A 24972-nucleotide genomic window follows, 5' to 3' on the forward strand; every position below is an offset into this window, starting at 1 on the left:
GTATCTGGATGAACCCCCAGATCGCCCCCATGATTGACAGGCCCAGAGTAGCCCTGTCCCTCTCTCAGGGGGGGTTGTATAGCATGGAAACATCTCACACACACACACACACACACACACACACACACACACACACACACACACACACACACACACACGTACAAATTAAAAACCTCTGTGCCCTTAGACACACAACGTGACACATGCGTGATGCATCAATAAAAGATACACACATAAACATGCACACATATAGAAGCAGACACAAACACACAGACACACACACAAATACCTAACCATGCATGCCTCTATGCATACAAATGAGCAATTGACACAAATTCTCCACACTAAAAGTATGAGTAAATATATGATGCTAGATGCAATAGTAATTACTGAACTGCTTGTTGGTATGTGTATGTGTGTGTACGTGTGAGTGTGAGTCTGGTGTGCATGTGTATGTGTGTATGTGTATATGGATTTATGTGTGTGTGTGTGTGTGTGTGTGTGTGTGTGTGTGTGTGTGTGTGTGTGTGTGTGTGTGTGTGTGTGTGTGTGTGTGTGTGTGTGTGTGTGTGTGTGTGTGTGTGTGTGTGTGTGTGTGTGCGTGCGTGCGTGCGTGCGTGCGTGCGTGCGTGTGTGTGTGTGTGTGTGTGTGTTTGTGTGTGTGTGTGTGTGTGTGTGTGTGTGTGTGTGTGTGTGTGTGTGTGTGTGTGTGTGTGTGTGTGTGTGTGTGTGTGTTTGTGTGTGTGTGTGTGTGTGTGTGTGTGTGTGTGTGTGTGTGTGTGTGTGTGTGTGTGTGTGTGTGTGTGTAGGGGTTAAATGGGATTGGCTTCCATCTCCCTACACCTGGTGTAAACCCTGGCTGCCCGCACCTGGTCAGTTGGCTTTGTTCCAAAACGTGTATGAAAATACTGGATGAGATCCAGATGGGACCTCAAACACAACGGTCGGAGGAGATAAAGACATGATTTAAACATAGAAAATAGATCCAAAGAATGAATAAAAGTCTAAGTCTTAACACTAATAATACGTAAGTATTCTCTCCCAACTGCTTGTTGTAGAAATGTATGCGGGAAGCCAACAGCTGGCAGGTTACAATTAAGACTGTTGATACGTTAATATAGTGATAATTTTTCCACTAGTCAATTCAATTTCCGATCTTTCACTGATCATCATCTAATTGCAAAGCCCATCCCAAGTGACCAGAGCCCAAAGTGATGTCCAATCTCTCATGGCTCTTTTCCACGTTGTGGTGCTGGCTAAATCGACACTACTTCACTTGGCTTTATTTAGTTTTTCCAGCTTGAAAAAGTTGTATCCTTAGTTTGTTATCACCTCCGTCAAGTTTACCAGCTAGCTGAGGACGATACCGAAAGGTGCCGTGAAAACACTGAAGACTATGGATTGGTCTGAGAGAATCGTCAGTAGAATCATCACTGCGTCACCATCGCGCAAATCAAGACGTCTTGCATAAACCAGACCTTTTTCTAAAAGCTAAGCTATGACGGCTTCTGCAATTTCTTCTTCTTTTGGGCAATCTGCAATGGCTATTCGCATGAAGAACAACCTCCCTTTGATTCCCTTTTGCTGTTCCAATGTGTGTCGCGTTGAAAATAAGGTCACAGCAGTTTCATGCAACGCTATGACGACCTTGACATTTAGGCGGTACTATTGGCAGGTACTATCTGCAGTGGAAAATGTACCTGATATCAAACGCGAGTAGAGCTGAGTTGAGCTGGTACTATGTCATGGGTACATTGACCAAGGGAGAGTGAACATGAACACTAAGCCCTGACTCACAACTTATTTTATACAAGAATTTCATGGGTGATATAGTAATGCTATGGATTGAGTACAAATTCACAAAGTAAAAGAAAAGGTAGGATACAAGGAACATGGAGTACATGTTGTAGTCCATGTTCCAGGTTAATTGTTATTGGCCGTTTTCAGTAACCATGTAGCTCAATCAAACATTCCGGCTCCACCCCCCTAACTTTGATTGGTTAGAGGGCCTTGTGTAAAGCGTGTAACACAGTGGCCCAACCGTTGGCCATCTGAAACGTTTGGGGAGACTCAGAAGAGTTCGGAAACAAATCTGTACGGTGTGTTCAGCTGTGTTGGTAGCTTTGGGAGCTGCGCGGATGATCAGATTCAACATGCAAAGTCTGAGAGCGTTGGCACCTAAGGAATATATCAACTATAAAACCCTGCCTCCTAGAAGTTGGTGAGAGGCCTTCAGATGTTGATAGTGGGCGGGGTCTAGCTCCACCAAGGGGCAGTTCCTACCTGAGCCGCAGCCCTCCGGTTTCCTGCTGATGCTCTTGGTTTCCTGTTTGAACGAGTTCTCGTCGTCTGCATCCCCGTCCCCCCACCAGGACGGCTGACCGTACAAGGGCGTGCCGCGGTGGAGCGCCGCCATGTCAGCTGAAGGCAGAAACACACACACATACACACACGCACACATACAGGCACACACACACACACACACACACACACACACACACACACACACACACACACACACACACACACACACACACACACACACACACACACACACACGCAGAGAGAAAAAAAACACACACATGAAATGCATTTACCTTTGGGACAAATGCATGTTTCATTTATCTGTGTCAGCAAATATTTGATTACAAAATGAATTGCTACAAAAATGGTGCACAGTGTGTGTGTGTGTATGATACACACACACACACACACACACACACACACACACACACACACACACACACACACACACACACACACACAAACACACACACACACACACACAAATACTCCTAACAAAAATCTGGTAGATTCCTTTCTAGAAGTCCTATCTATTTTCTTTCCACTCCCTTCTGTCTCTTTACCTCCCTATTTGCCCAAAACATCAAACACACACGCAACTTAATGGGACTTTCCATTTGGCCCTCAATCTCACGTTTGTGGAAGAGAGACGAATCATCATATCAGATTAAATCTTGGCAGACAGAAGTCTCTCTTTGCTGTCCTCTTGTCAAACCGAGTTGGCCCTCAGCATACAGTACATTCCACACACAGCAAAACATAACGTAACCCAATGACCTCTGTACCACACCATCACCTGATGTGATGTATTCAACCAATAATGGCTTGTTAAAGCAGTGATTTAACCTCCACACATAGATTTGTGCTTCCACAATAACATTCAGATAACTTTTTTCTTCGATACAGTACAATATGTACCATATACTATACAGAACTTTATGATTCAAATAACACAATCTCTGTCTTTGTATACATTTCTAAATGCATATTGTTGAACTGCACAAGAAAACACGTGTGTGTATGTGTGTGTGCGTGTGTATGTGTGTCTATACAATGTATTTGTACATGCACACACACACATTGGTCATTTAATTCAGTAGCGTGACACATCAGATTAAACGGATGTGTCAGATGAGTGCGTTCTGGTCAGCTTATGGGCCGACATCTGCCAGTGGGTGACATATGGACCCTGACACTGCTGCTGGTGTACTCTGCTTCCTGAGCTGTGCAAACAGAAGTGGCCAGTCATGTGACTCTGTTGAACATCTGGGGCCTAACCCAGAAACCCCCCCACCCCATGATGTCATCCATCAGGGGGAAACCATAAACCCTGGGCGATTGGTGCGGTGAATCAAGCATCAAGAACACTTGAACCCTCATCTTCCTGAGATGTCAGGCCCACAGGACTCTGCTTAGTAACACTTGTTATTGGCCGAAAATCCAGTATGGCCTGTGGACATAATGTCTGAGAATATGTCTGCCTGCCTTATGTATGGCGGCTCTCTGCCAAATGCATTTTCTGGAATTTATCTAATTTTAACTCATTCAAACACATTCATAGCACCATCGGAGTGGTGTTGACTGAGCAAGCTACACCTGGGTCACAGCTGGGAGTCGGGTGCACTGCGCTACGACACGTGTTTACTTCGGTCAAGGGAAGCGGGGGATTGAACCAGCACATATCCAGCTCCAGGCTCTACCTTCTGAGCTACTGACACTTTGTTTAAAGAGAGAGGCGGGGGGGGGGGGGGGGACAGTGGAACATGAATTGGCCATAGCTTTCATGGCAAGCATGTGACTCGTTGAAGTTATAAGACATCAAGTCATCCGTCACCGGACCTATCTGCTGTGACCACTAGTCTCTCAGGAGGAGAGGGTTCTTTGTGCTCTGGGATTGGCCCGTTTTCTCTGGTAACAAGGGTGTCTTTGTGTTTGGGCTTTTACAGCTCTTTAATCTAGTGCTGGGTCAGGATCAAAGTCTGAAGCTCTTAAACACCGCCGGTGCCATCACTTTTACCCAGAAATCATTTCAAAATGAACCGGGACTTTTGATAGTTGATAAGGGGGGTTATAAAAGCAGCAGCCAGTTGGGGGGGACCTCACTAATTTCACTGTAGATCGAGTGAGTGTTGAAACGCATCCCTGCACAAGTAAAGAATCTGTCGGAATAAGGGTTGGGATGACATCATATAGTGTGTAAAAAGGAAATTGGTAACACTTTATAATAAGGTCCCATCATAAATAACAAATTAGTCATTACCTAACCCTTTGTTAATATTTGTTAATTGCTACTAAAATATCTATTTGGCACAAGTTAATAGTTTTTTTCACTGACCACAGAGCGTCGCTGGGTAGAGTTAGGGTTAGGGCCGTGTGTTAGGGTTAGGGCCGTGTGTTAGGGTTAGGGTTGTGTGTTAGGGTTGGGTTAGGGTTATACAAACAACTAATATTTAATTAATGATGAAAAAACTATTAACTTGTGCCAAATAGATATTTTAGTAACAATTAACAAATATTAAAGGGTTAGGTAATGACTAGTTTGCTATTTATTAAGGCACCTTATTAGGGCCCGACCGATTCATCGGCCTGCCGATTTAATCGGCCGATTATAGCCTTTTTGAAAATAATCGACATCTGCCAAAAAGACGCCAATTACAACCGATTTTTTTTATTATTATTATTTTTTATTATTTTTTTTTAGAAATGTTATTGCGCTTAGTATCCTGCAGATTGCGCTCCTACTCGCCTTGCTAACTAACAACTTTAGCTGGAGTAAAAAAGAGGAGATTGAATTTTACCGTACAACATGAAAGCATGCTCGCTCAGGCAGCTGCGCGCTCACCTCACCAATGTACACAAGACGCGTTGTTTGAGCATGTTGTGCCTGTTTTTCTTTAGGTCCCAGGCCATGTTAATTTGTTATACTGTAGACTCTAACGGTGAGACCATACTGCTCAGCACGCACGTGTTAGTCACTGCTCACGAGCGCAGCACATTGGGAGTTAGTTATTTATTTTACATTTTACATTACACTCATTTTTGACTGTAAATGTATTCTAAAACACTCAAAGGTTCTGCATTCAATTCACATATTCGTCAAAAGTGTTTAAAGTATATTTAAGGTATCAAAAACTACGTTTTATAGCCTTTTTTTTTTTTTTTTTTTAATCGGCCGATTAAATCGTAATCGTAATTTTTCTCTGAAAATAATCGGCATCGGCACACAAAAATCAATATCGGTCGGGCCCTACACCTTATTATAAAGTGTTACCAGGAAATGTATTATTGTGGTATTTCAACAGGCTGCCACTCTAATGATCCTATCCCCTCTCTCTCTTTCTCTCTCTGTCGCTCACTCACCTGTCATCTTCTCCTCTCCTTTGAGGCTGTCTGAGGGTCTCCCCCCAGACTCCGTTGTTGAGGGGACCCCCTCGGCCGGCCTGCTCTCCCCCTGCCGAAGGCTCCCTCCCCCCGGAGTCTTGGCCGGTTTGGATGGGGTCCTGCTGGGAGACTTGGTTTTGGCAATGGGGGTGCTGGTACTGTGGGGGTTGGTGGTGATAGGGGGGGTGGGTTCTGGATTGGGTGGCTTCTTGCTAATCTGCAGACCACTGGTGAACTTCTCATGCTATGGGACAGAGAGAGAGAGAGAGAGAGAGAGAGAGGGGAAATAGAATAACAACAAGGAGAAAATAAATATATTTTAGTAAATAGAAAAATAATTGGAAGCAGCATTAAAAGTATTTAAGAGGTATTACATTGTAGAGAGGCCTGTGTATATTAACAGTACATTATTGCACAGCATGTGTTTATGCATTGTGGGCGGTCTCTACGGAGGGTCCTCTGGGGTTCATCTAAACAAACATGTAAAGGATTTGCATGTGCGTGTATTTGTGTCCATGTGTCGCCCGCGTTGGGTGTGTGTGTGTGTGTGTGTGTGTGTGTGTGTGTGTGTGTGTGTGTGTGTGTGTGTGTGTGTGTGTGTGTGTGTGTGTGTGTGTGTGTGTGTGTGTGTGTGTGTGTGTGTGTGTGAGTGTGTGTGCTTGCGTGCGTGTGTATGTACCTTGAGAGCCTCCTCAGGCACAGTGAGTTCTCCTCTCACGACTGTGAAGAGGTTGGTATGTAGAACACATGTCGGTCAAGGACAGAGCAACAACTGGCATGATTAACACAACAATAAACACATCAATACAAACATGCAGACATGTTGAAATAAAATATTAATGTTTTCTAGTTTATTAAACACAAAATTCTGGTATTCAGAATGTAAAGTGGTGAATAATGTAGACAAAAGACATGAATACCGAAGTGGAACAAGGATGGATGCAGCCCCTATTAAAGAACGCAAGAGTGTGAACATACTAACTTCTCTGCATCAGTGTTGAGTTCATATGGGAGACATTTGATGATAAAGGATTACAGCGATATATCGTCGCTCTTCATACGATACGTGAATCGATATGCTGGCGCCAAATATAGATTTAATACTTTTCAATTTTAGAAGAATTTATTTTGCATTTTCATGCTTTATACCTGAAGAGTTAGACAGGAAATATCGATATTTTAATAGCTATTATAAGGCAATAAGGAAACTTGAACTGAAGTTAACTAACCAAAGACGAGTAACTGAAAAGTTTTGATCGCGGATAAAGTCCTAAACCCACCACTTTACTTTTTCACAGTCATTCATTGTTAGACACAAATCGTGATGTATCGTTATAGGATTGTCTAAAAATATATTAATTATTGCAGAATCGCTGTATGGCGATATTATCGGTATCGTGGGTATCGTGAGGTACCCTGTGATTCCCAGCCCTATGAAGGACTAGTGTCTAATGGTCCAGATGCGTAGAGAAAGGATATCATAGCCGAACCGTAGCTTGTCCTCCAGCTTCAGGGTGATATACATCTGCTCCTGGATACGCACGTCGTTCACAAACGTCTGCACACAAACAAACACACACACACTGTCGTATTACTCATCGGTATCCAGAGTACACTATTTTCAGGGGACAGGAGAATGATTTATCTTACATTTCCTCATGTGACCATCCTACTACATTAGACACAACTGCAATACAGAAAGTGAGAACTGTATATGGGAAATAAACACATTTCTACTTGTACTCACTGTGTGGGTATGTAGTCACACTTTAACCGTGGATAAAGGATAGATAGAAATAAAATACTTTTGAGCTGCCAATTATTCATCTAAGATTCATAGCAGAGCAAAGTCCTTCCCTCTCCCTCTCTCTCTCTCTGCGGCATCTCTGACTCTCCTCTCCCACCTCCGCTGTAGGGCTCGTACATCACAACACCACAACCCAATGACTGGGGAGACATTGAAGTGTTTGAAACTGCCAGCATTTGTCATGCGAGAAGAGAAAATGTGTGTGGATTTATGATTGAACAGTACTACAAATCTCCGGAGTCCTCTCAATATGGCACAGTATTGCACACAAAAAATCCCATGATGCATCTATGTGCTAGCCCTGTTTTCAAGTTCCCCCAAGATCCTAAAACAAACGTAATGACGTTTTCAATAACATCATAAAACATGTACCTTCCTCTTGCTTGACAATACAATGAGAGTTCAAACACACATGCATACAAACAAATTCACACGACCACACACGCAAACAAACCCCCACACACACACACACACACACACACACACACAGCTCAGTACTGTGTGTCACTATTTTTACCCTGACATGTTGCTTCACTCCCCAGCTAAATTCTGTTCAGCTATGTAGGCTGAGTCAGCTTCCTTCCCAACCGCCACTGACCCCACCACCAGCACCACAGCAGGATAAGAAGAAACTGAATCAGGGCGCATGAAAAACATTGACCGCAACAGGAAGTGGCTCCAGAGCTGGCTTCCTGTCTGAGACCGGGAGCAGGAGGCTAGTGTGGACACATTCTCCATGTGTCTTCAGGGCTTAGTGGGCTGCTGTGACTGAAGGAGCAGTAATCAGTTACACTGATGTGCAACACATGACCCACGCCGCGTGGCTTTGACAGTGTGGCCTCATCCTGCTCTGCCTCTGTCCCTTGGAATATACCAGGGACTAACCATAGACTGCTGGCCTAACTAACCTCTAATGGACTAAGCATATACCACTGGTATTATCTAATGGATTTACCAAGGACTAAAAATATACCGCTGGTATTATCTAATGGATTATACCAGGGAATAACCATATGCCACTCGTATTATCTAATGGATTAGACCAGGGACTAACCATATACCACTGTATAAATAAATGGATTTAATCAGGACTGCACAGATACGTTATATCGTATTCTTCAGAAAAGAACAATGAAGAAAGTAAAGAAGTTTTTTCGTGAGTCTGTGAGGTGAAAGGAATAACTGAGAAATGTTTGTGAGTCAGCATGGTATCAATGCTCCATGACGTCGTCCAGAAGTACTACTAACTCATGCCCAACATCAACATCCTCCAGCTCCCTGCGGAGCTCCATACAGACAACAGCCACAAAATAAAGTTTTGGAGGGGTTTTACATGTCACTTTAAGGCAAGTCTTGTGGACCTTTGTAGGAACATGACAAAGTGTTGTCCACAGAGGTTGTGAATTGTTTGTTGTTATCAGCTGCGGTGCATCAGGCCATGTTAAAATACTATAAATTGATCTCAGCCTGGATCTCACTCAAGCAGGAGTGCTTTGTTCAGATTGAATTTGGATTTGGCTGACTTCTATCTGGCTGACCCCAGCGGCGACACAGATCTTCATTAACACACACATTGATCAGCACAAGAGTTATTGACCACCGGATACACAAGTTAACCTCCACCCTCATTTCAATTAACCACCAGCTGTCTGCTAGCTCAGATTAAACATATTTCTCTCTCTCTCTCTTTGCACTCCCATCCTGTTAAAGTGCAATGTCTCTCCACTTCTTTGTATTCTATCACCTCTGTGTTTTCCAACTCAAACTTCTTTCTCTCCGGTCTATAATAACGGCTCCCCTTGTCTTCTGTCTACCGGCACTCACCCCGTTCAGGCTGCCCAGGTCCTTGACCTTGTGTTCGTCTGTGCCTGCCTCGTAGTTGATGACTGCATGCTGCTTGTCCACACTGCGAGACTGCAAGGGAAACACACACACGTCAAACGTCAGAATAACACAGAGATTATTATTATAATTTTTTTAACTGACAATTCAACCAGCCAGTTAGAAAACACTTTTTTGCTTGATTGTTTCTTAATAAATATGAAGATGTATGATGTAGTCGTATTAGAATAACTTTACATTATTAATAAAAATGTACCCCACGTTAACTATGAAATGGGGAATGTATTAAAACACTGTTTGACCAAATGTTGTTCATAGCCAGCTCAGGAGCTTCTCCCATGTGCTTCTGTCTTTGATACAAACTCTTTGTAGCTACACTAATATACACAGTACATTCATTGATAATTAAAATGTGGCACTGAAATGATGGCTAAATGTTTGAGATTCTCTGAATTATCTACTCACTCCTGGTGCGCTTCAAATACTTAAGACCCTAACATAGCATTCCCTTCCTTCTCCTTATCTCCACTTTCTAGGGTGTCTGTCTGCTTACTGTATTGCTGCTATGCAGAATTGAGATACCAACCCATGTTTGACCTTCATAACCTGAAGCCTGTTTAGCAATTCAAGATGTGTGTTGGTATGGGATTCAATCTCTGTGGACTGTGTCCATGCCAGTGAGTTGCAATGTACTGCATAATCATCATCCTCCAATGTCATGCTATGTGGGTTATCAACTTATTTATCCTTTACAATTTTCCAGGAATATATGAACATTTAATATTTAGTAGATACTAAAAACCGAGATAAGTCCATCCAATACAAACACGTTTTCTCTTCAAATTCATGTGAACAACAAACACGCACACACACACACACACACACACACACACACACACACACACACACACACACACACACACACACACACACACACACACACACACACACACACACACACACACACAAAGGGTATAGAGAGTATTGATTCCGTCTCTCTCCAGATGCAAGACCCTCAAGCTCTCCATTCAATCTCAGACCCCCAGACTCCTTGAGGGAGGCAGGGGGCACAGGGGCTCAGATAAGACGATAACACATGGATGGGATTCCTGCTCCCCTGGTATGTGTGGAGCGTTGTTTGGTTCTGGTGGTTATCTGGTCCCCAGGTTCCTGGCCCTCTGAACCAGAGGGCCCCAGAGTATCTAGCGATTTGAGCGAAGAGCAAAACAAGCGGAATGTTCTCCTCTTTATTTCTGTCCACGTGTAATGACCATGTAAGCAAATATGATCACAGGTCTGCACCACAAAATGGGCATTGAATGTTTTAAGATACTTTGAAAGTGCACTCGTGGAACAGCTTCGTCAAAAGAAAGGAAAGTGCTGTGCTGTTCAGTTACAAATAATATAAAAATACGTTTGGATCTACTTTGCGATTTTTAAACACATGCACAGTATCCTTTTAACTACATTTTGTGAAGTCGGGGCTGTGTCGTTGTTTGTAGTGTGTGTGTATAAAGTATAATGAATACAGTCAGGTAGGTCCACCAACAACAAAATAATGATTTGGGCATTGTCTTATATCTAGACTCTCCAAATATAATATCATACCAACATCAGGACTTTTTAGACCAGTGCAGAACAATTGGGCGGATTAACTTTATGATTCAGCATGACAACGAGCAGGAAGGAAGAGAGGACGTCAAAAGAAATGACAATTACAGTTTGATTCACCCAGCTTAGGACACACACACACACACACACACACACACACACACACACACACACACACACACACACACACACACACACACACACACACACACACACACAGACTTTGTGCACACGTACATACACACAATCACACACCCACACACATGAGAAAAGACCAAATACCCTTGAGCTAGTTTTCCTCCCATTAGCCAGACATGGAAGAGACAGAAGATTTTTTCTAGAAAAAGCAAAACCATGCAGCCTAATGTTAACTGTTTACTGTAATGGATGTGTGTGTGTGTGTGTGTGTGTGTGTGTGTGTGTGTGTGTGTGTGTGTGTGTGTGTGTGTGTGTGTGTGTGTGTGTGTGTGTGTGTGTGTGTGTGCGCACGTGTTATTTATTGTAAGCTCTGTGATGTTACCATGGCTGGTTAAAACATGGACGACAGCAAATTAGGTCTGTTTTAATTTCACCTATCTACAGTCAGTACCTAGTTTTGAAATATAACATACACACACACACACACACACACACACACACACACACACACACACACACACACACACACACACACACACACACACACACACACACACACACACACACACACACACACACACACACACACACACACACACACCATGATACATCTCACCTGAATAATATCCTCATTTTGGAAGATTTTTCAAAATCTTTCATTGGATGATAGTCAAACAAACGAGCAAACACACACACACACACACACACACACACACACAAAAACCCCACTAAGCCCTCGGTACAGACACACAAGAGGTAAAGCAGATCTTTATAAATCCACGTGCTTCAGTAAATGTCCATATTACTCATCGTTTGAAGCTGCACCTGAGGCCACTTCAACGACAGCGGTTATGTTTATGTGTACACAGGGCATAGAAGATATTTATTTTGCCTTAATCGTGTTTCAGAACATCAAGACATATTATGAATGATATTTTGAGAATCTTATAATCATAGCTAATAACTAAGAATATTTTAAAACTATAGACAAAGATAGCACTACATCTATTTAGTGTTCACAAATACATAGAAGGTTTTTAAGTCTAGATTGATTCCTATTTGTGCACAAAAAAGCTTTCAATTTTTTTTTTCTGCTACTGCAATTCCTTATAAGTCACATTTAATTTAGCGTTAAAATGATTTAAACTATGTTACTCTGGATGGAATCCCACTCTATAGTACTAACAGTGAACAGTATGGTACAGTATAGAGAGAGAGCTACATACGGGGATCAAAAACACGAGGTATCTGTCCCCCTTTCTATTAATAGCATATGATAGGGCTGTGGCACACGCACACAAACACCCAACCCCCCCCCCCCCCCCCAAACACAGCAGACCAATACAAGCACAGCCAGTTGAGTCTCAGAACACTGAGGGTTGAGGTGGTAAGGTCAGTTCAGCAGTGTATCATACTAAGTATCCACTTATTAGATTATTCAATAATAATACAATATTCTAACTGGGGTTTACCATTGTGCGTGAAATAATTATGAGACACTCAGCAAGTTACTAAAAGATCAATAGATAATATTTAATTTATTGTATAATGGTGGTTAGTTTAATGGATCCATTTACGTTCCGGTCAGAAATGTTGAAACATCCACTGAGTGTGTTAACAAGCTACGATGTGAAGGCCTTCTAAATGACATCCATCAGTGACTACTGCATGCTATTTATATCATGACACACTTAACAAATCCATGTGATGACGTTATGTACATCCCACTAGCGTAGCCAGAAAGAAACTTTTAACTGAGCCTCATGAAACCTGGACGAGCCAGAAGCTGAAGCTGACATAGATGGACGTTTTGTGAGGCATTTTGCAAATAAACCCTGTTGTATGAAGAGCATAACCCTTCCTGCAGGGGTTCTTGCTTGATGCTTCCCCACGTGCCCATCAGACCCACCTCTGTCAGGCACAGGGATCCAAAGGCTCTGGTCAATTCATTTAATGACATTTGATCCAACAAATATGACAGGGCAGCCTTGAAAGGCAATAACTAATTCAAAACAATGCACCTGACATAGCACTGTACGATGAATTAAGGTAGCCTGAATTAATAACTAGGCCCAACAATAATGACTATTAGGGACTCTAATGGCAACCATACATCCTTTCACACTTATCCTCCCAACCGTCTTTCTTAAAAAATATCAGTTAGCCATCACAAACTTGCTCTCAGGTCAACTGAGATCCGTTGCGCATGAGGGCCTTTCCTTACATTTGATTGGCTACCTGCTTTTGCGACGTCAGTGTGCATGCGATGTTACCGCTGAGGTACTTCAACATCATGGCTAAGCAAACATTAGAACCATGACACTAGGGTGTGCCATCCCTCATTCTTGTAGTACTTGCACACACTGGCACACCCGTAATACGGGCTGGGTATTTCTTGTATGGGATTGTGCATGTGTGTGTGTGTGTGTGTGTGTTTAGGTGTTTACATCTGGTCGTGTGTCTGTTTATGTGTATGTGTGTGTGTGTGTGTGTGTGTGTGTGTGTGTGTGTGTGTGTGTGTGTGTGTGTGTGTGTGTGTGTGTGTGTGTGTGTGTGTGTGTGTGTGTGTGTGTGTGTGTGTGTGTGTGTGTGTGTGTTTAGGTGTTTACATCTGGTCGTGTGTCTGTTTATGTGTGTGTGTGTGTGTGTGTGTGTGTGTGTGTGTGTGTGTGTGTGTGTGTGTGTGTGTGTGTGTGTGTGTGTGTGTGTGTGTGTGTGTGTGTGTGTGTGTGTGTGTGTGTGTGTGTGTGTGTGTCTGTCTAAGTGTGTGAACTAGGGGTGTGAATTTTTCAGTAATTCCCAATTCTATTTGATTGGGATTCTTGTGATCAAATTTAATCAAAATAGATTCTCGTTTTCAATTTTTTTAATGGATGGACGATTCAGGACGTATGGGTGCTAATGTCTGGATCTACTCCATTCCACTGTGTGCTAGGTCAGGCGGTGGGCCAAACTGTGGCATGAATATATATCCTCATCCTCCTTGACCTCAGTGCTGCCTTTGACACGATCAATCACTCCATTATCCTCTCCCGTCTCCAATCCACCCTTGGCATCACTGGCACCGCCCTCTCCTGGCTTGGATCCTATCTCTCTGACAGACATCAATTCATCGCCATCAACAACTGTCAATCAGCCTCTACTCCTCTCATCCACGGTGTCCCCCAGGGTTCTGTGCTTGGTCCACTCCTCTTCATTCTGTACATGCTTCCTCTTGGTCAGATCCTTCGTCACCATGGACTCAGGTTCCATTGTTACGCCGATGACACACAGCTATACCTCCCCTCCAAAACCATCAGTCCTTCCACCCTCTCAACCCTCTCCAACTGTTTGACTGACATCAAGACCTGGATGCAAAACAGCTTTCTCAAACTCAACTCCAACAAATCCGAAATCCTCATCATTGGTCCTGACACCCTCACTCACTCCACTCTGAACTTCACCCTTAACATTGACGGCTCCACCATCACCCCCTCCACCAAAATCCGTAACCTTGGAGTTATCCTGGACCCCACTCTCTCCTTCCTCCCCCATGTTAACCATATTACCAAAACTGCCTTTTTCCACCTCCGAAACATCGCCCGCCTCCGCCCCAACCTGTCAACTACCGCTGCTGCGACACTCATCCACACTTTCATTTCATCCAGGCTTGACTACTGCAATGGTCTTCTCTACGGCACCACCAACAAAGTCCTCAAAAAACTTCAATATGTCCAGAACTCAGCTGCACGCCTCCTCACTGGTACCCGCTCCAGAGAACACATAACACCTGTCCTCCGTGAACTCCATTGGCTTCCAATTAAACACAGAATCAACTACAAAATCGTACTCATCACCTACAAGGCCCTCAACAGCCTAGCCCCCCCTACCTTGCCGACCTCCTCCATCACCACGCCCCCTCCCGATTCCTCAGGTCCATCTCTGCCAACCTGCTACAAGTTCCACGGACTGAGCGACGGACTTGGGGTGATCGGGCCTTCTCAGTTGCTGCCCCCACCCTTTGGAATTCACTCCCCTCCCACATCAAAGTCTCTCCAACCCTCTCTTCTTTCAAATCTGCCCTCAAAACATACCTTTTCACACTAGCCTTCCCCACCCCACCCCACCTTATTCTTCATGTTTAACCTCTGTTTTTCTTTTATTCCTAGTCTGTCTTACATAGTTTTGATAGGCCAATATGTAAAGCGTCTTAGAGTACCATATTAAGCGCTATATAAATTTCATTTATTATTATTATTATTATTATGAAAACAGAGTAAAGTGCGTATGAGATGATGTTGGTTTTAAATTTGAACTACTGATCAACTGATTGCAACAACATAAACACACAAAACGAATTGCCAAACATGCCAAACTGCCAAACATGCCCGTCTTATGCCTGCCTCTGACCGAGGTAATAAACCGGCTTGAGTTCGCACCCCAATTTACCCTCTCGGACCCTACACATATTGGCGGTTTCATTTTGATGTAAATGCGACTTTGCGGTTCCAGGGGTGGGACTTGGGTAGAGGTGTTGCTGCGCTGTCTCTAAAACAGAGACTACGCAGCGATAACTAACTGGAAAGACGGAGAAATCCGCAAGCTGCTTCTCTCATGTGAGAGAAGGTGATTCATTCGCATTTAACGAAGACGGGGAAAGATGGTGCGAAAAAAAGAAGATAAGAATCGCTATTCCTACGTGATTCGAGCATCCATGTTAGCTTCCTCACCTGCAGCATGAGCTCACAATCGTCACGGCCGACGAAGATCATTTCCCGGGGGAGGCGGTGGCGCGTCCCCCCACTGCTCACCAGGAACCAGGAGGTCACACTCATCCCTGCTGCTGTCTGGGGCATAAAGCTACTCTCACGCACAATCACACGCACACGCACACGAACACGCACACACACGCACACACACACACACACACACACACGTATGATGAAGATAAGGTCAGGATTACTGGGTGGTGACAGTGTTTTGCTTGAGTATAATGAAATAAGGTCATTATTGCCATAGGATCCATTACAGACGGGGAGACATGCCCCCCTCCCTGCCCCAAAGTCATGATGTCTGGGGCTCAAGTTGTTTCAGGGGATCGGATAAACTGCTTTGTTCAAATAACTATCAATTTAAGATTGGATAGATATAGTACTGATTTTGTGCAACTTTGATAGATTAATTATTGATACCACGAAAAACGATCCCATCATATAGTTTATTAATTGTGTACAGCGATGAGAATACTCATCACACTGTATTGAGGAGGGTCACGTTTTCTTCCTCTGAAATGATATTAACATGCATGACATCCAAGATATGACATTTCCTACGTGTTGTTAACATGTAGGAAATGGGTAGGGAGTAGGGAGGCAGCAGCTCATGAGGTAGAGTGGCTTGACTGGTAACCGGAAGGTTGCTAGTTTGCTAGTTCAATCCCCGGCTCCTCCTAGCTGAGTGGCGAGGTGTCCCTGAGCAAGACACCGCACCCTGACTGCTCCCGATGAGCTGGCTGTCGCCCTGTGGGGTTGACTTCTCCGTCGGTGTGTGAATGAATGGTTGTAAGTCGCTTGGGATAAAAGCGTCAGAAAATCCCCTAAATGTAAATGTAGATGTTGTAAACCACTGACCTCTGATCCTTGTAGTCAGAGCGCTGACAGCCCAGAAGCACTAGTCCATCCTGCAAAACAACAGAACAGCAGACAGAAACATCAGTACAGAGACAAGGAGGACTCATTCAAGTCACCGGGACAACAAGAGAACATCTTTTAAAAAAAATGAAAGACGTGAAAGTACGACTTGAGAACTTGATGACATGAGTATGGAAACCATTGATGGAGGAGAAAAGGGAGCAGCCAGACGCAGACTGGAGGAGCAGAGGGATAAAGAGTAGACAGAGAGAGAGGGTTCACAGAACACAAGCTTTGTTGTCCTTGCCTCGTTGTCTTGGTTCGTTCTGCGGTTGGTCGAGAGAGCCAACTTGTGTTGGCTGTCTTTTACTGTGATATCCTTCGCTGGTCTGTCTGTACCCTGGAATGTATGCTAGGCTACATGCTACATGCGCGCTGGCCACTACATCCTCTTTTTCTTGCTCTCTCTCTGTTTCTACCCGCCACGATCATTGCCAGATGCAGAAGCAGGAAGTGATGTAGGAATGTTGGCCCAGCTCCTCAGCGAGACATTTATTTCCCCACCTCCTCCTCCTCCATTCCCCTCTCTCGACCCCTCCCCCATCCTTCTCCTCCTTCAGATGTTCTGGAAAATGAGGTCAAATCTCAGCCACTCTCAGCTTTTTCTCAAATTTCCTGAGCGCAGAAAAGAGAAATCCAACCTCAACATTGGGCCCCAATCCTTCGCAAGCTACCATTTTGGTAGTGAAAGAGATCTCCAGTATGACCTAACCTGACCTCAAGTATACGTGTCTTTTGGATGAAGGTGCCTCCTAAATTAATATATGAAATACAAAAGGAAAACCTTGGAAGTAAAACTGGAAAATGTATATATTGGCCAGATTAGGGATACTTCATAGATTCAGAACCGACGTTTTGTCATCATAAAATTGCTATTGTAATACAAATAGCGATTTTTTTTGACTGGGTTAGACTTTGGGTTAGACTTTTTTCCATCAGTCTAACCCAGTCTTCTCTTGGCCCAGCTTTCCTGATCAAATTTTCTCCCGAGGTGAGGTCAAATGACGCGTTAGATGTAATCTCGGGAGAACTATGCTTGCCTGCTAGAAGGGCCGAGAACTACAAACCACTGGTTCCCCAAATTTGCCCACCAATAAGGAATGAGGGGGGGCAGGAGCTTGCGTACGAGTTGTAAACACAATGTTCCCCATGTTTCTTCACCGCTTAGCTAGGGAACAAATTTGCGATGTGAAACAGCCAAAGTGGATTTTGAAAATCTATTGTTGGATTCGGCCATTCGGGGCTATTTGTACGAGCCAGAATACAGCCAGGAAGAATTTACACAAATGGAGGAGGAGGCTGCTGCGGATGCAGCTGACCACGCCTTGCCTGTTGCCGGGGACGAGGAGCCGGAGCGCACCGCTCTGTTCGCCTATAGACACTCTTTATAACACAGAGTCCCTGTGCTGCAGCGAATTTCAGCGATGCCCGTTTCTTCTAGAAAAAATTGCTGAATCTGGCGAGGACGGGGCCGTGTGTAACCTCACCCAGGTTTTACGCCTTATCGGAACAGTTTGGTATTGGATACATATTTCCGGGCTCAGAAAGTGAACTGGATACGCCAGCAAAAGCCCACCGGGAGAAACAGACGTCTGAGCATAGAGTCTACCCACTGCACCGTCCGGCAACGGATGACGGAAGGCGTGGCTGACGGATGGGGGAGTAGTCTTTGGCATACGTCAGCCAAGCCCGACATATACGATCTGATTGGATGAAGGATCCGTCGCTGCCTGAAAAGTTGAACATTTTTCCTGTGTTGTCCAGGCCATCAGAGCTAATTAACCAGCTAGTTGATCTCTTCAACACAACTCTTATACAACTTCAACATGCTTGCTCACTTTGTCCACACTAATGTTTATCCCAAACAAATTGTTATTTGAGAACGACCGATATATCAGTTGGGCAATTTCATCGGCCTATCATAGATGTATCGTATCGGCGTATGTTTGCCGATATAAATACTTTAGTAATGTTGTCAATTTATTAATGCCATAATGTAATTACCTCTTCATATGTTCTCTACTGCAGTGTTCAATGTCTATGAGCACACTACTGAGCACATCCCAATGAACACTCCCAACACTAAGTCACATCATGGTCTGTGTGAAGGTCAGCAGCTCGTCCCGTAGAGTTAATTGGTTCCTTTAGCCCATGATTTGAATGCGATGTTGCTGTGGCGTGAAGTCTTGCTTGAGGGTGAGCAGCAAAGCCCAAAGAGCTGCTCCGACCAGGACTCAAGAATATACACAGAATAACGGCTCATATATATATATTTTGAATATCGGTCGATGCATCGATATTTTTCCTCCATAATATCGGTATCGGCCCTTCAAATCCAGTTTGGTCGGACTCTAATGGAGATGGCTGGATGGCTTCTGTTCTATAGTTCTGTTTGTCACAAGTCCACATGATGCGGCGTCCCTAACCGGTAAGGTCTGACAAATTACCCTCTTAGGTATAAACCTTGATTTCACAGTTTGTTCCCATGTCCGAAATCTAGGTCATTTCCTAACCTTCAAATACTGAGATTGTGCATCAAAGAAACCTTAATGTTTATAGTTGAAGGAAGTCCCTTAAAAGCGCAGGGACTCTGTCACACACAACGCCAAGTTGAATCCATCAGAGTGGGAATTAAAGAGTATTGAGCTAAGCCTTTGCCCCTTGACCTCATACGGGCAAAGTGTGTCCATCCCATAATCTCAGAGGGAAAGGTTTAATGAGGTCTAATCAAGTGCTCACCTCTGATCTCCACTTGCCTTCAGCCAATTCGAATGAGACCATGCACTGCACACAGCAACTCTTCAGCTGTTTCATCATTAGCTCTAGTAAGAATCTATAAAGGCTTTGCAAGCAAGCAACATTCAAATTAAACTTTTAAGCAATGAGGTGCAGAGTAATGTATGCTTTTTGGCTATCTTTTTCAGGCAAATTTTAATTTTGTGAAATAATAACATTAAAGATGAATTGAGTTGAGGCTATTGCTTTTGCGTCATTACAAATGTATTCATAGCATTCTCCTTTTGAGAGGAGTTGAAGGCCCCGTCAGGGCAGCTACCTAACGGTTTACCAGCCATCGGCACCACCAATTATTGCCTGGTGGTTCCTCCTGCCTCCCTTATCCGGGAGAAAGCCGCAGAATACAAGGTTAGACCCAGTGTGGTCGAGAGGAGGGGGTGGAGGGCTGGGTGTGCTGGCTGCCAGCCTGCAGCCCGTGTGTGTGTTTGTGGCTTGTCATTAAAAGGTTCCCCCACTTTCATACATGCAGGATATAATTCACAGATGGGGGATGTTGACGGGGCTTGTATTTTACCTTAAGTCAGCATTAACTCCCACTTTACAGGGCTACACATGTGCTGCTGCCTGCTGGTTTTATCAAACTGTATGTTTGAGTAAATGAGGGTTCAGAAGTACAGCTTAAAACCAAATGCTCAGATCCTGTATCAGTGGATACATAGTGATGCATAGGACACCATTTATTTATAGGGAACTCACTGAAGTGGCTGATATCCATTCATATTAATAGTGCTAGTATTACTTCATTGAGATTAATAGTATTCAGAATGGACCATTTTCACATCGTGGTCCATTTTAGGACTACCACTGGGGTTGTGAATAACACAAATTATGGGTCTGCTCCTTTTATGTACCAGGGCATCAGGTACCAGGTTTGTGTTATGAGTGACAGCTGTGTTGTCCTCGACGACGCCTCTTTGAAAAGGGTCTGTCATATTGTACTGGTAATACTGGTCAGGATGGCTGAAAACTTCACATCTTCAGTAATTAATTGAAGAGGCAATGCATGTATAGGTCATGTCTGCCCTAACCCTAAGTTGGCATGAGAAAGTATACTCGCACAGTATAATTGGCAATCAATGGCCAAGAAGTTTACTGACACGACGAGAGCTATACTTCGAGCTAGTTTCTTTTTGCCATGCTGCAACTTCCCTGTTGGGTTGAAAGGAGAAATAATGACTTCATGGCTCTTGGATGCAAATTCTGAAGAACCACTGCTGAAACTCATTCACACGCACATAGACACACACACACACACACACACACACACACACACACACACACACACACACACACACACACACACACACACACACACACACACACACACACACACACACACACACACACACACACACACACACACACAGTGTGCTAAAATGACTGAGAGCTTTGTGCAAAGAGGATGGCAAGCGAGACAGGGAGAGAAAGGGAGAGACAGAGAGGGAAAGGAAGAGAGAGAGGGAGAGAGAGGGAGATGGACAGAGAAGAAGTATACAAAGTTTCCTGTGTGGGACACAGCAGGCATGAATAGTTTGGAATTCATTCAGTCATTTTTTAATTTTAATCGGGTGAATATTATACTATGAGCACAATCCAGTAAGACACAGGACACTGACTCATGAAAGGAAATAAATGGGAAATACATGATAGACTGAAAAAGAGGAACATATTCCAGAAATTTGATCAGTATTTCCACATTTATATGAAAAACTAAATCCTTTTGTTTTCTTGTTGCAGTTGTTTTATATAATGGACAAAATGATCATGTGAGCCGGTGCTGAATAATCAGATTGAACAGCTTTGGCTAATTCCAATTAGATGACTCACAAGGTTCTTGCCTCCCATAAAACTGCCCTGTAAGCAGTTTGCTCATTTCAAACATTCAAATCCCTTCCCTCCTCCTTGAACAAGCCAATATCAGCCCTCCTCTGGAAGCGGACAGGAAATGAGGTCACGGTCCATATTTCAACCTAATATTTTTCCCACTTTAACACGTGGCTGTTCATTGTGTGCGTGTCTTTGTGTGTTTGTGGGTCATTTCCAGATAATACACTAAAATAACTGTCTTGTCTTCCCCTACTCTGGCATCCAAAAACCAACGCTATTGTCACAACATCACAACATTGTCCTGAGAGAGAGAGAGAGAGAGAGAGAGAGAGAGAGAGAGAGAGAGAGAGAGAGAGAGAGAGAGAGAGAGAGAGAGAGAGAGAGAGAGAGAGAGAGAGAGAGAGAGAGAGAGAGAGAGAGAGAGAGAGAGAGAGAGAGAGAGAGAGAGAGATTGTGGTGTCTGTTGGCTTCTACTCATACCATCAGCTAACTTATTTTCCACATGCCTTTATGACAGACAATCTAGCATACAAAGCTAAATTACAGGAAGTTTGCTACTAGAAAGAATCCCAACCTCAGGAAAATGTTAGCCCTACACAGCCCATAAAGTAAATTACAAACACTTGGCTATGTGCCTCCTTTAATACAGCAGCAGCTTTTAAATTACCGGTTATTCAAAGGAGAAAATACACATGTGTTCAACAAAATCGCTCTATTGTGAAGCCGTAAAAGTACAAACGATCATTGAATCTCCACATCCATTGCCAAGGAACACGTGTTGATAATGAATGTGTAAGGTGAGCATATCGGAACAAAATAGACAAAAAGTAAGTACGTGTACAGTTTCTATGCTTGTATGTTACTGGCGAGCAGGTGTTGTTACTGACTGGAAGGTGTTGTAAGGTATTGGAGAGAGTCAACATGTTGGAGGCTATTACATCATGTGATATACTGTATTGTCCAGTAAGACAAGGCCTGCCTTTCATATCACTCAACCTGTTTTACTTATGCACACACAGCTTCATTCAGCCTCCAAATTCAAGTGGTGTATTACCTGATAGGCCCGTTGTATACGGTATGTTGTTGTGTTATTAGGGTTAGGGTTAGAAAGAGAAAATCAAGAGTTGAATAGAGAGAATCAGGATTTTCAAACTTAACAACCAAGAAAGTCCCCTCCCTCTATGTGTTTCTCCGCCATCGAGAGGTGTTACATTTCACACACCTGTGATTGACAGGCCAGATGGATTCCCCAAACCAATTAGGGCGATGAAATCGAAATTGTCTCCTACAGGCGCAGTCATTCTCACAAAGCATTTGACTCACTGAACAGAGGGATGGCTATGCCATTTCTATTCTATCTACGGCACCTTGGTTTACACAGCTTGACTCTTTCACACAAAAGGAGAGGGGTAGTTCAGTTTAAACGTTGTACCAACATTGTTCTCCCTACATGAGTCCAATTTAGCATGAAGGAATGGCTGGCCTCTGGGGGCTGTTTGGAAACACAATGCAGTACAGATCCTCAGGGCTGCTAAGAACATGAAGAGAGCAGACGAGAGACTCAGACACCCATGGGGGCCCCACGGCGGACAGACAGACGGACAGATTGAGAGAAAGACAGGCAGATTGAGAGACAGACTGATGAGACAGACTCTGGTCCAAAATGACTCTCCTCTCTCTTCTGTCTGCTTCCAGACAGGGGGGCAGAAGTCATTCACAGCCCATTGTTTTCTCTCTGAACCTCTGTCAAATAACAACAGATGGAGGGCTCAGGGTTTTCTCAAGGGGAGATATCATGCATACAACCTACCAGCTTTTAGTCTTATCTCGGCATTCAATGAAATAGGGAGTTCTCATTCTATGTTATCATGGAATCACAGCAAAATTACTGATTTAGGATCAAACAGCCCTACTATTTTGTAGCAGAACCATGTTTACCGAGATTTCAGCTCATTTGCCATCAGAAATTGGTTACTGATCTAAAGACTGATTTGTGAGACTACAAAAAATACCTACAACCCCATAACACTACAATCACATCACATGTGGTGTACAGGAACAGCATGGCTGCCGTGATGTGTGGCTAAAAGTGTGCAACAAAAGCGTTGTGTACACACATATTCACACATACATGTCAACACGCAGAAAGAAAAGACCATATGGTGCTGAAAGGCCTCCAGAGGCATCACATGATCACACACAGACATGCTAACTCTTTAGACAGAAAAAAAACCTCCTTTCTCAGCTCGACTGTTTACCAAGCGACCCAGCCCCAGGTCTGAAGATACAGGCCTACCCCATGCTCAATGACCTCATGATTCCCGTGACCTAAAGACCTACATATTGCACCAATGCTTTCAATCAGTCTTGGCTAATGTCAAGCATATTCCTCAAAGTGGGATGCATGACATTAAACCATAGCAGAAGTAAAAGGTTCAATGTTATTGGAAGAAAGAAGGGGAGGGGATGGAAAAAGAACACAGTTGAAACGATCATGTGACCCACAATGCTGTCTGTCTCATTGGCTGCCGATAAAGTTGCAGAAGATATACAGTAAAATTAGTTGGTAGGGCAGATCCTTCTCTTTAAATAGAATGATTTAAAATTAACATACAATGACCATGACTCATGGCTCCTAATAATAACAGCTGACCCCGGAAAGAGTTCTTCGGCATCTACCTTTCCAAACAAAAATATCTAGTTTCAATATTAGATAAAAACAATGAGCACTCTCATGTCGAAATCCATAATGACACTAGCCCATGCCAAGAGAAGTATGTGCTTTCACATTAAAACAGTGATGGATTCGGTATTCCTGGATGTATTTTGCGCATCCTGGATGTGCATTGAAAAATAAACCCTTGGAAAATACTATGAGGTAGACGGATGATGTGTTACACCCAGGAAAACAGATGTGAGGGTTATTGGTGGTGTTATTATTTGAGACATCCACTGTGTGTGCGTGGCGTGCAGCGAAGGGTTTCGCAGACACACCCATGATGTTCCATTACAAGTGGAAAGTGATCAAATCTATATTGAAATGTTACCCAGAGTGAAATCACTCTCACTTTAGAAGAGTGTGAAGTGATACACATGCTTTTAATGTCTCAGCTCGGGTGCCAGAAGTGAGGCAGCCACTACTCTGTCTATTTTTAACTACAGAGTCCCTGCCACAACAACACTGGCCTGCATAGAATAGAATAAAATAGAATAAACTAGGATATAATATAACTCAACACAACATAATATAGTAGAGTAGAATACAGCAGAATACCCATTTGGTCCCAAGTAGCAGGGCCTGAGCAGTAAGTAGGGTTAAGTCACTTCCTAAACTTCCTATAACACAATGGCCAACAGTCAGGCCGGACAACCTGCGGTCCACACCAACCAGCAGACCAGAGAGCTACATAAGCACACATCCCTTTTAATATACCCGGCATAGTAGCCACCAGCTGTGGCATTAATGTCAAATATTACCATGAAGAAGGAAATGTATATAACAGATAGACAGACGTATGATATTAGTTTCAGGTCTTTAAAGTATGTCTCCATTGTTGCAGACACACTTGTCTGCTAGTACTTCAATTATACTGAAAG

The 24972-nt window shown here is 43.5% G+C and overlaps 1 protein-coding gene across 7 annotated transcripts in view; it reads right to left on the reverse strand.

The window, feature by feature from the left end:
- cep170aa (centrosomal protein 170Aa) overlaps positions 1-24972 on the reverse strand; it is a 52945-nt gene that overhangs the window by 26211 nt on the left and 1762 nt on the right. For 6 of the 7 annotated variants that reach the window (XM_056608737.1, XM_056608734.1, XM_056608736.1 and 3 more), the window contains exons 2-8: positions 16693-16742; positions 15793-15922; positions 9317-9406; positions 7162-7243; positions 6365-6420; positions 5665-5929; positions 2284-2421 (exon numbers count right to left, since the gene is read on the reverse strand). In XM_056608737.1, coding sequence (XP_056464712.1) covers positions 2284-2421; positions 5665-5929; positions 6365-6420; positions 7162-7243; positions 9317-9406; positions 15793-15918 — 757 coding nt within the window. In that variant the 5' untranslated portion in view covers positions 15919-15922; positions 16693-16742. Of the gene's footprint in view, positions 1-2283; positions 2422-5664; positions 5930-6364; positions 6421-7161; positions 7244-9316; positions 9407-15792; positions 15923-16692; positions 16743-16999; positions 17236-24972 lie in introns of those variants that run through there. The other variant, XM_056608732.1, reaches the window with a different exon arrangement.

Source organism: Gadus chalcogrammus, chromosome 15, assembly GCF_026213295.1.
Source record: "Gadus chalcogrammus isolate NIFS_2021 chromosome 15, NIFS_Gcha_1.0, whole genome shotgun sequence".
In the NCBI taxonomy this organism is placed as follows: domain Eukaryota; kingdom Metazoa; phylum Chordata; class Actinopteri; order Gadiformes; family Gadidae; genus Gadus; species Gadus chalcogrammus.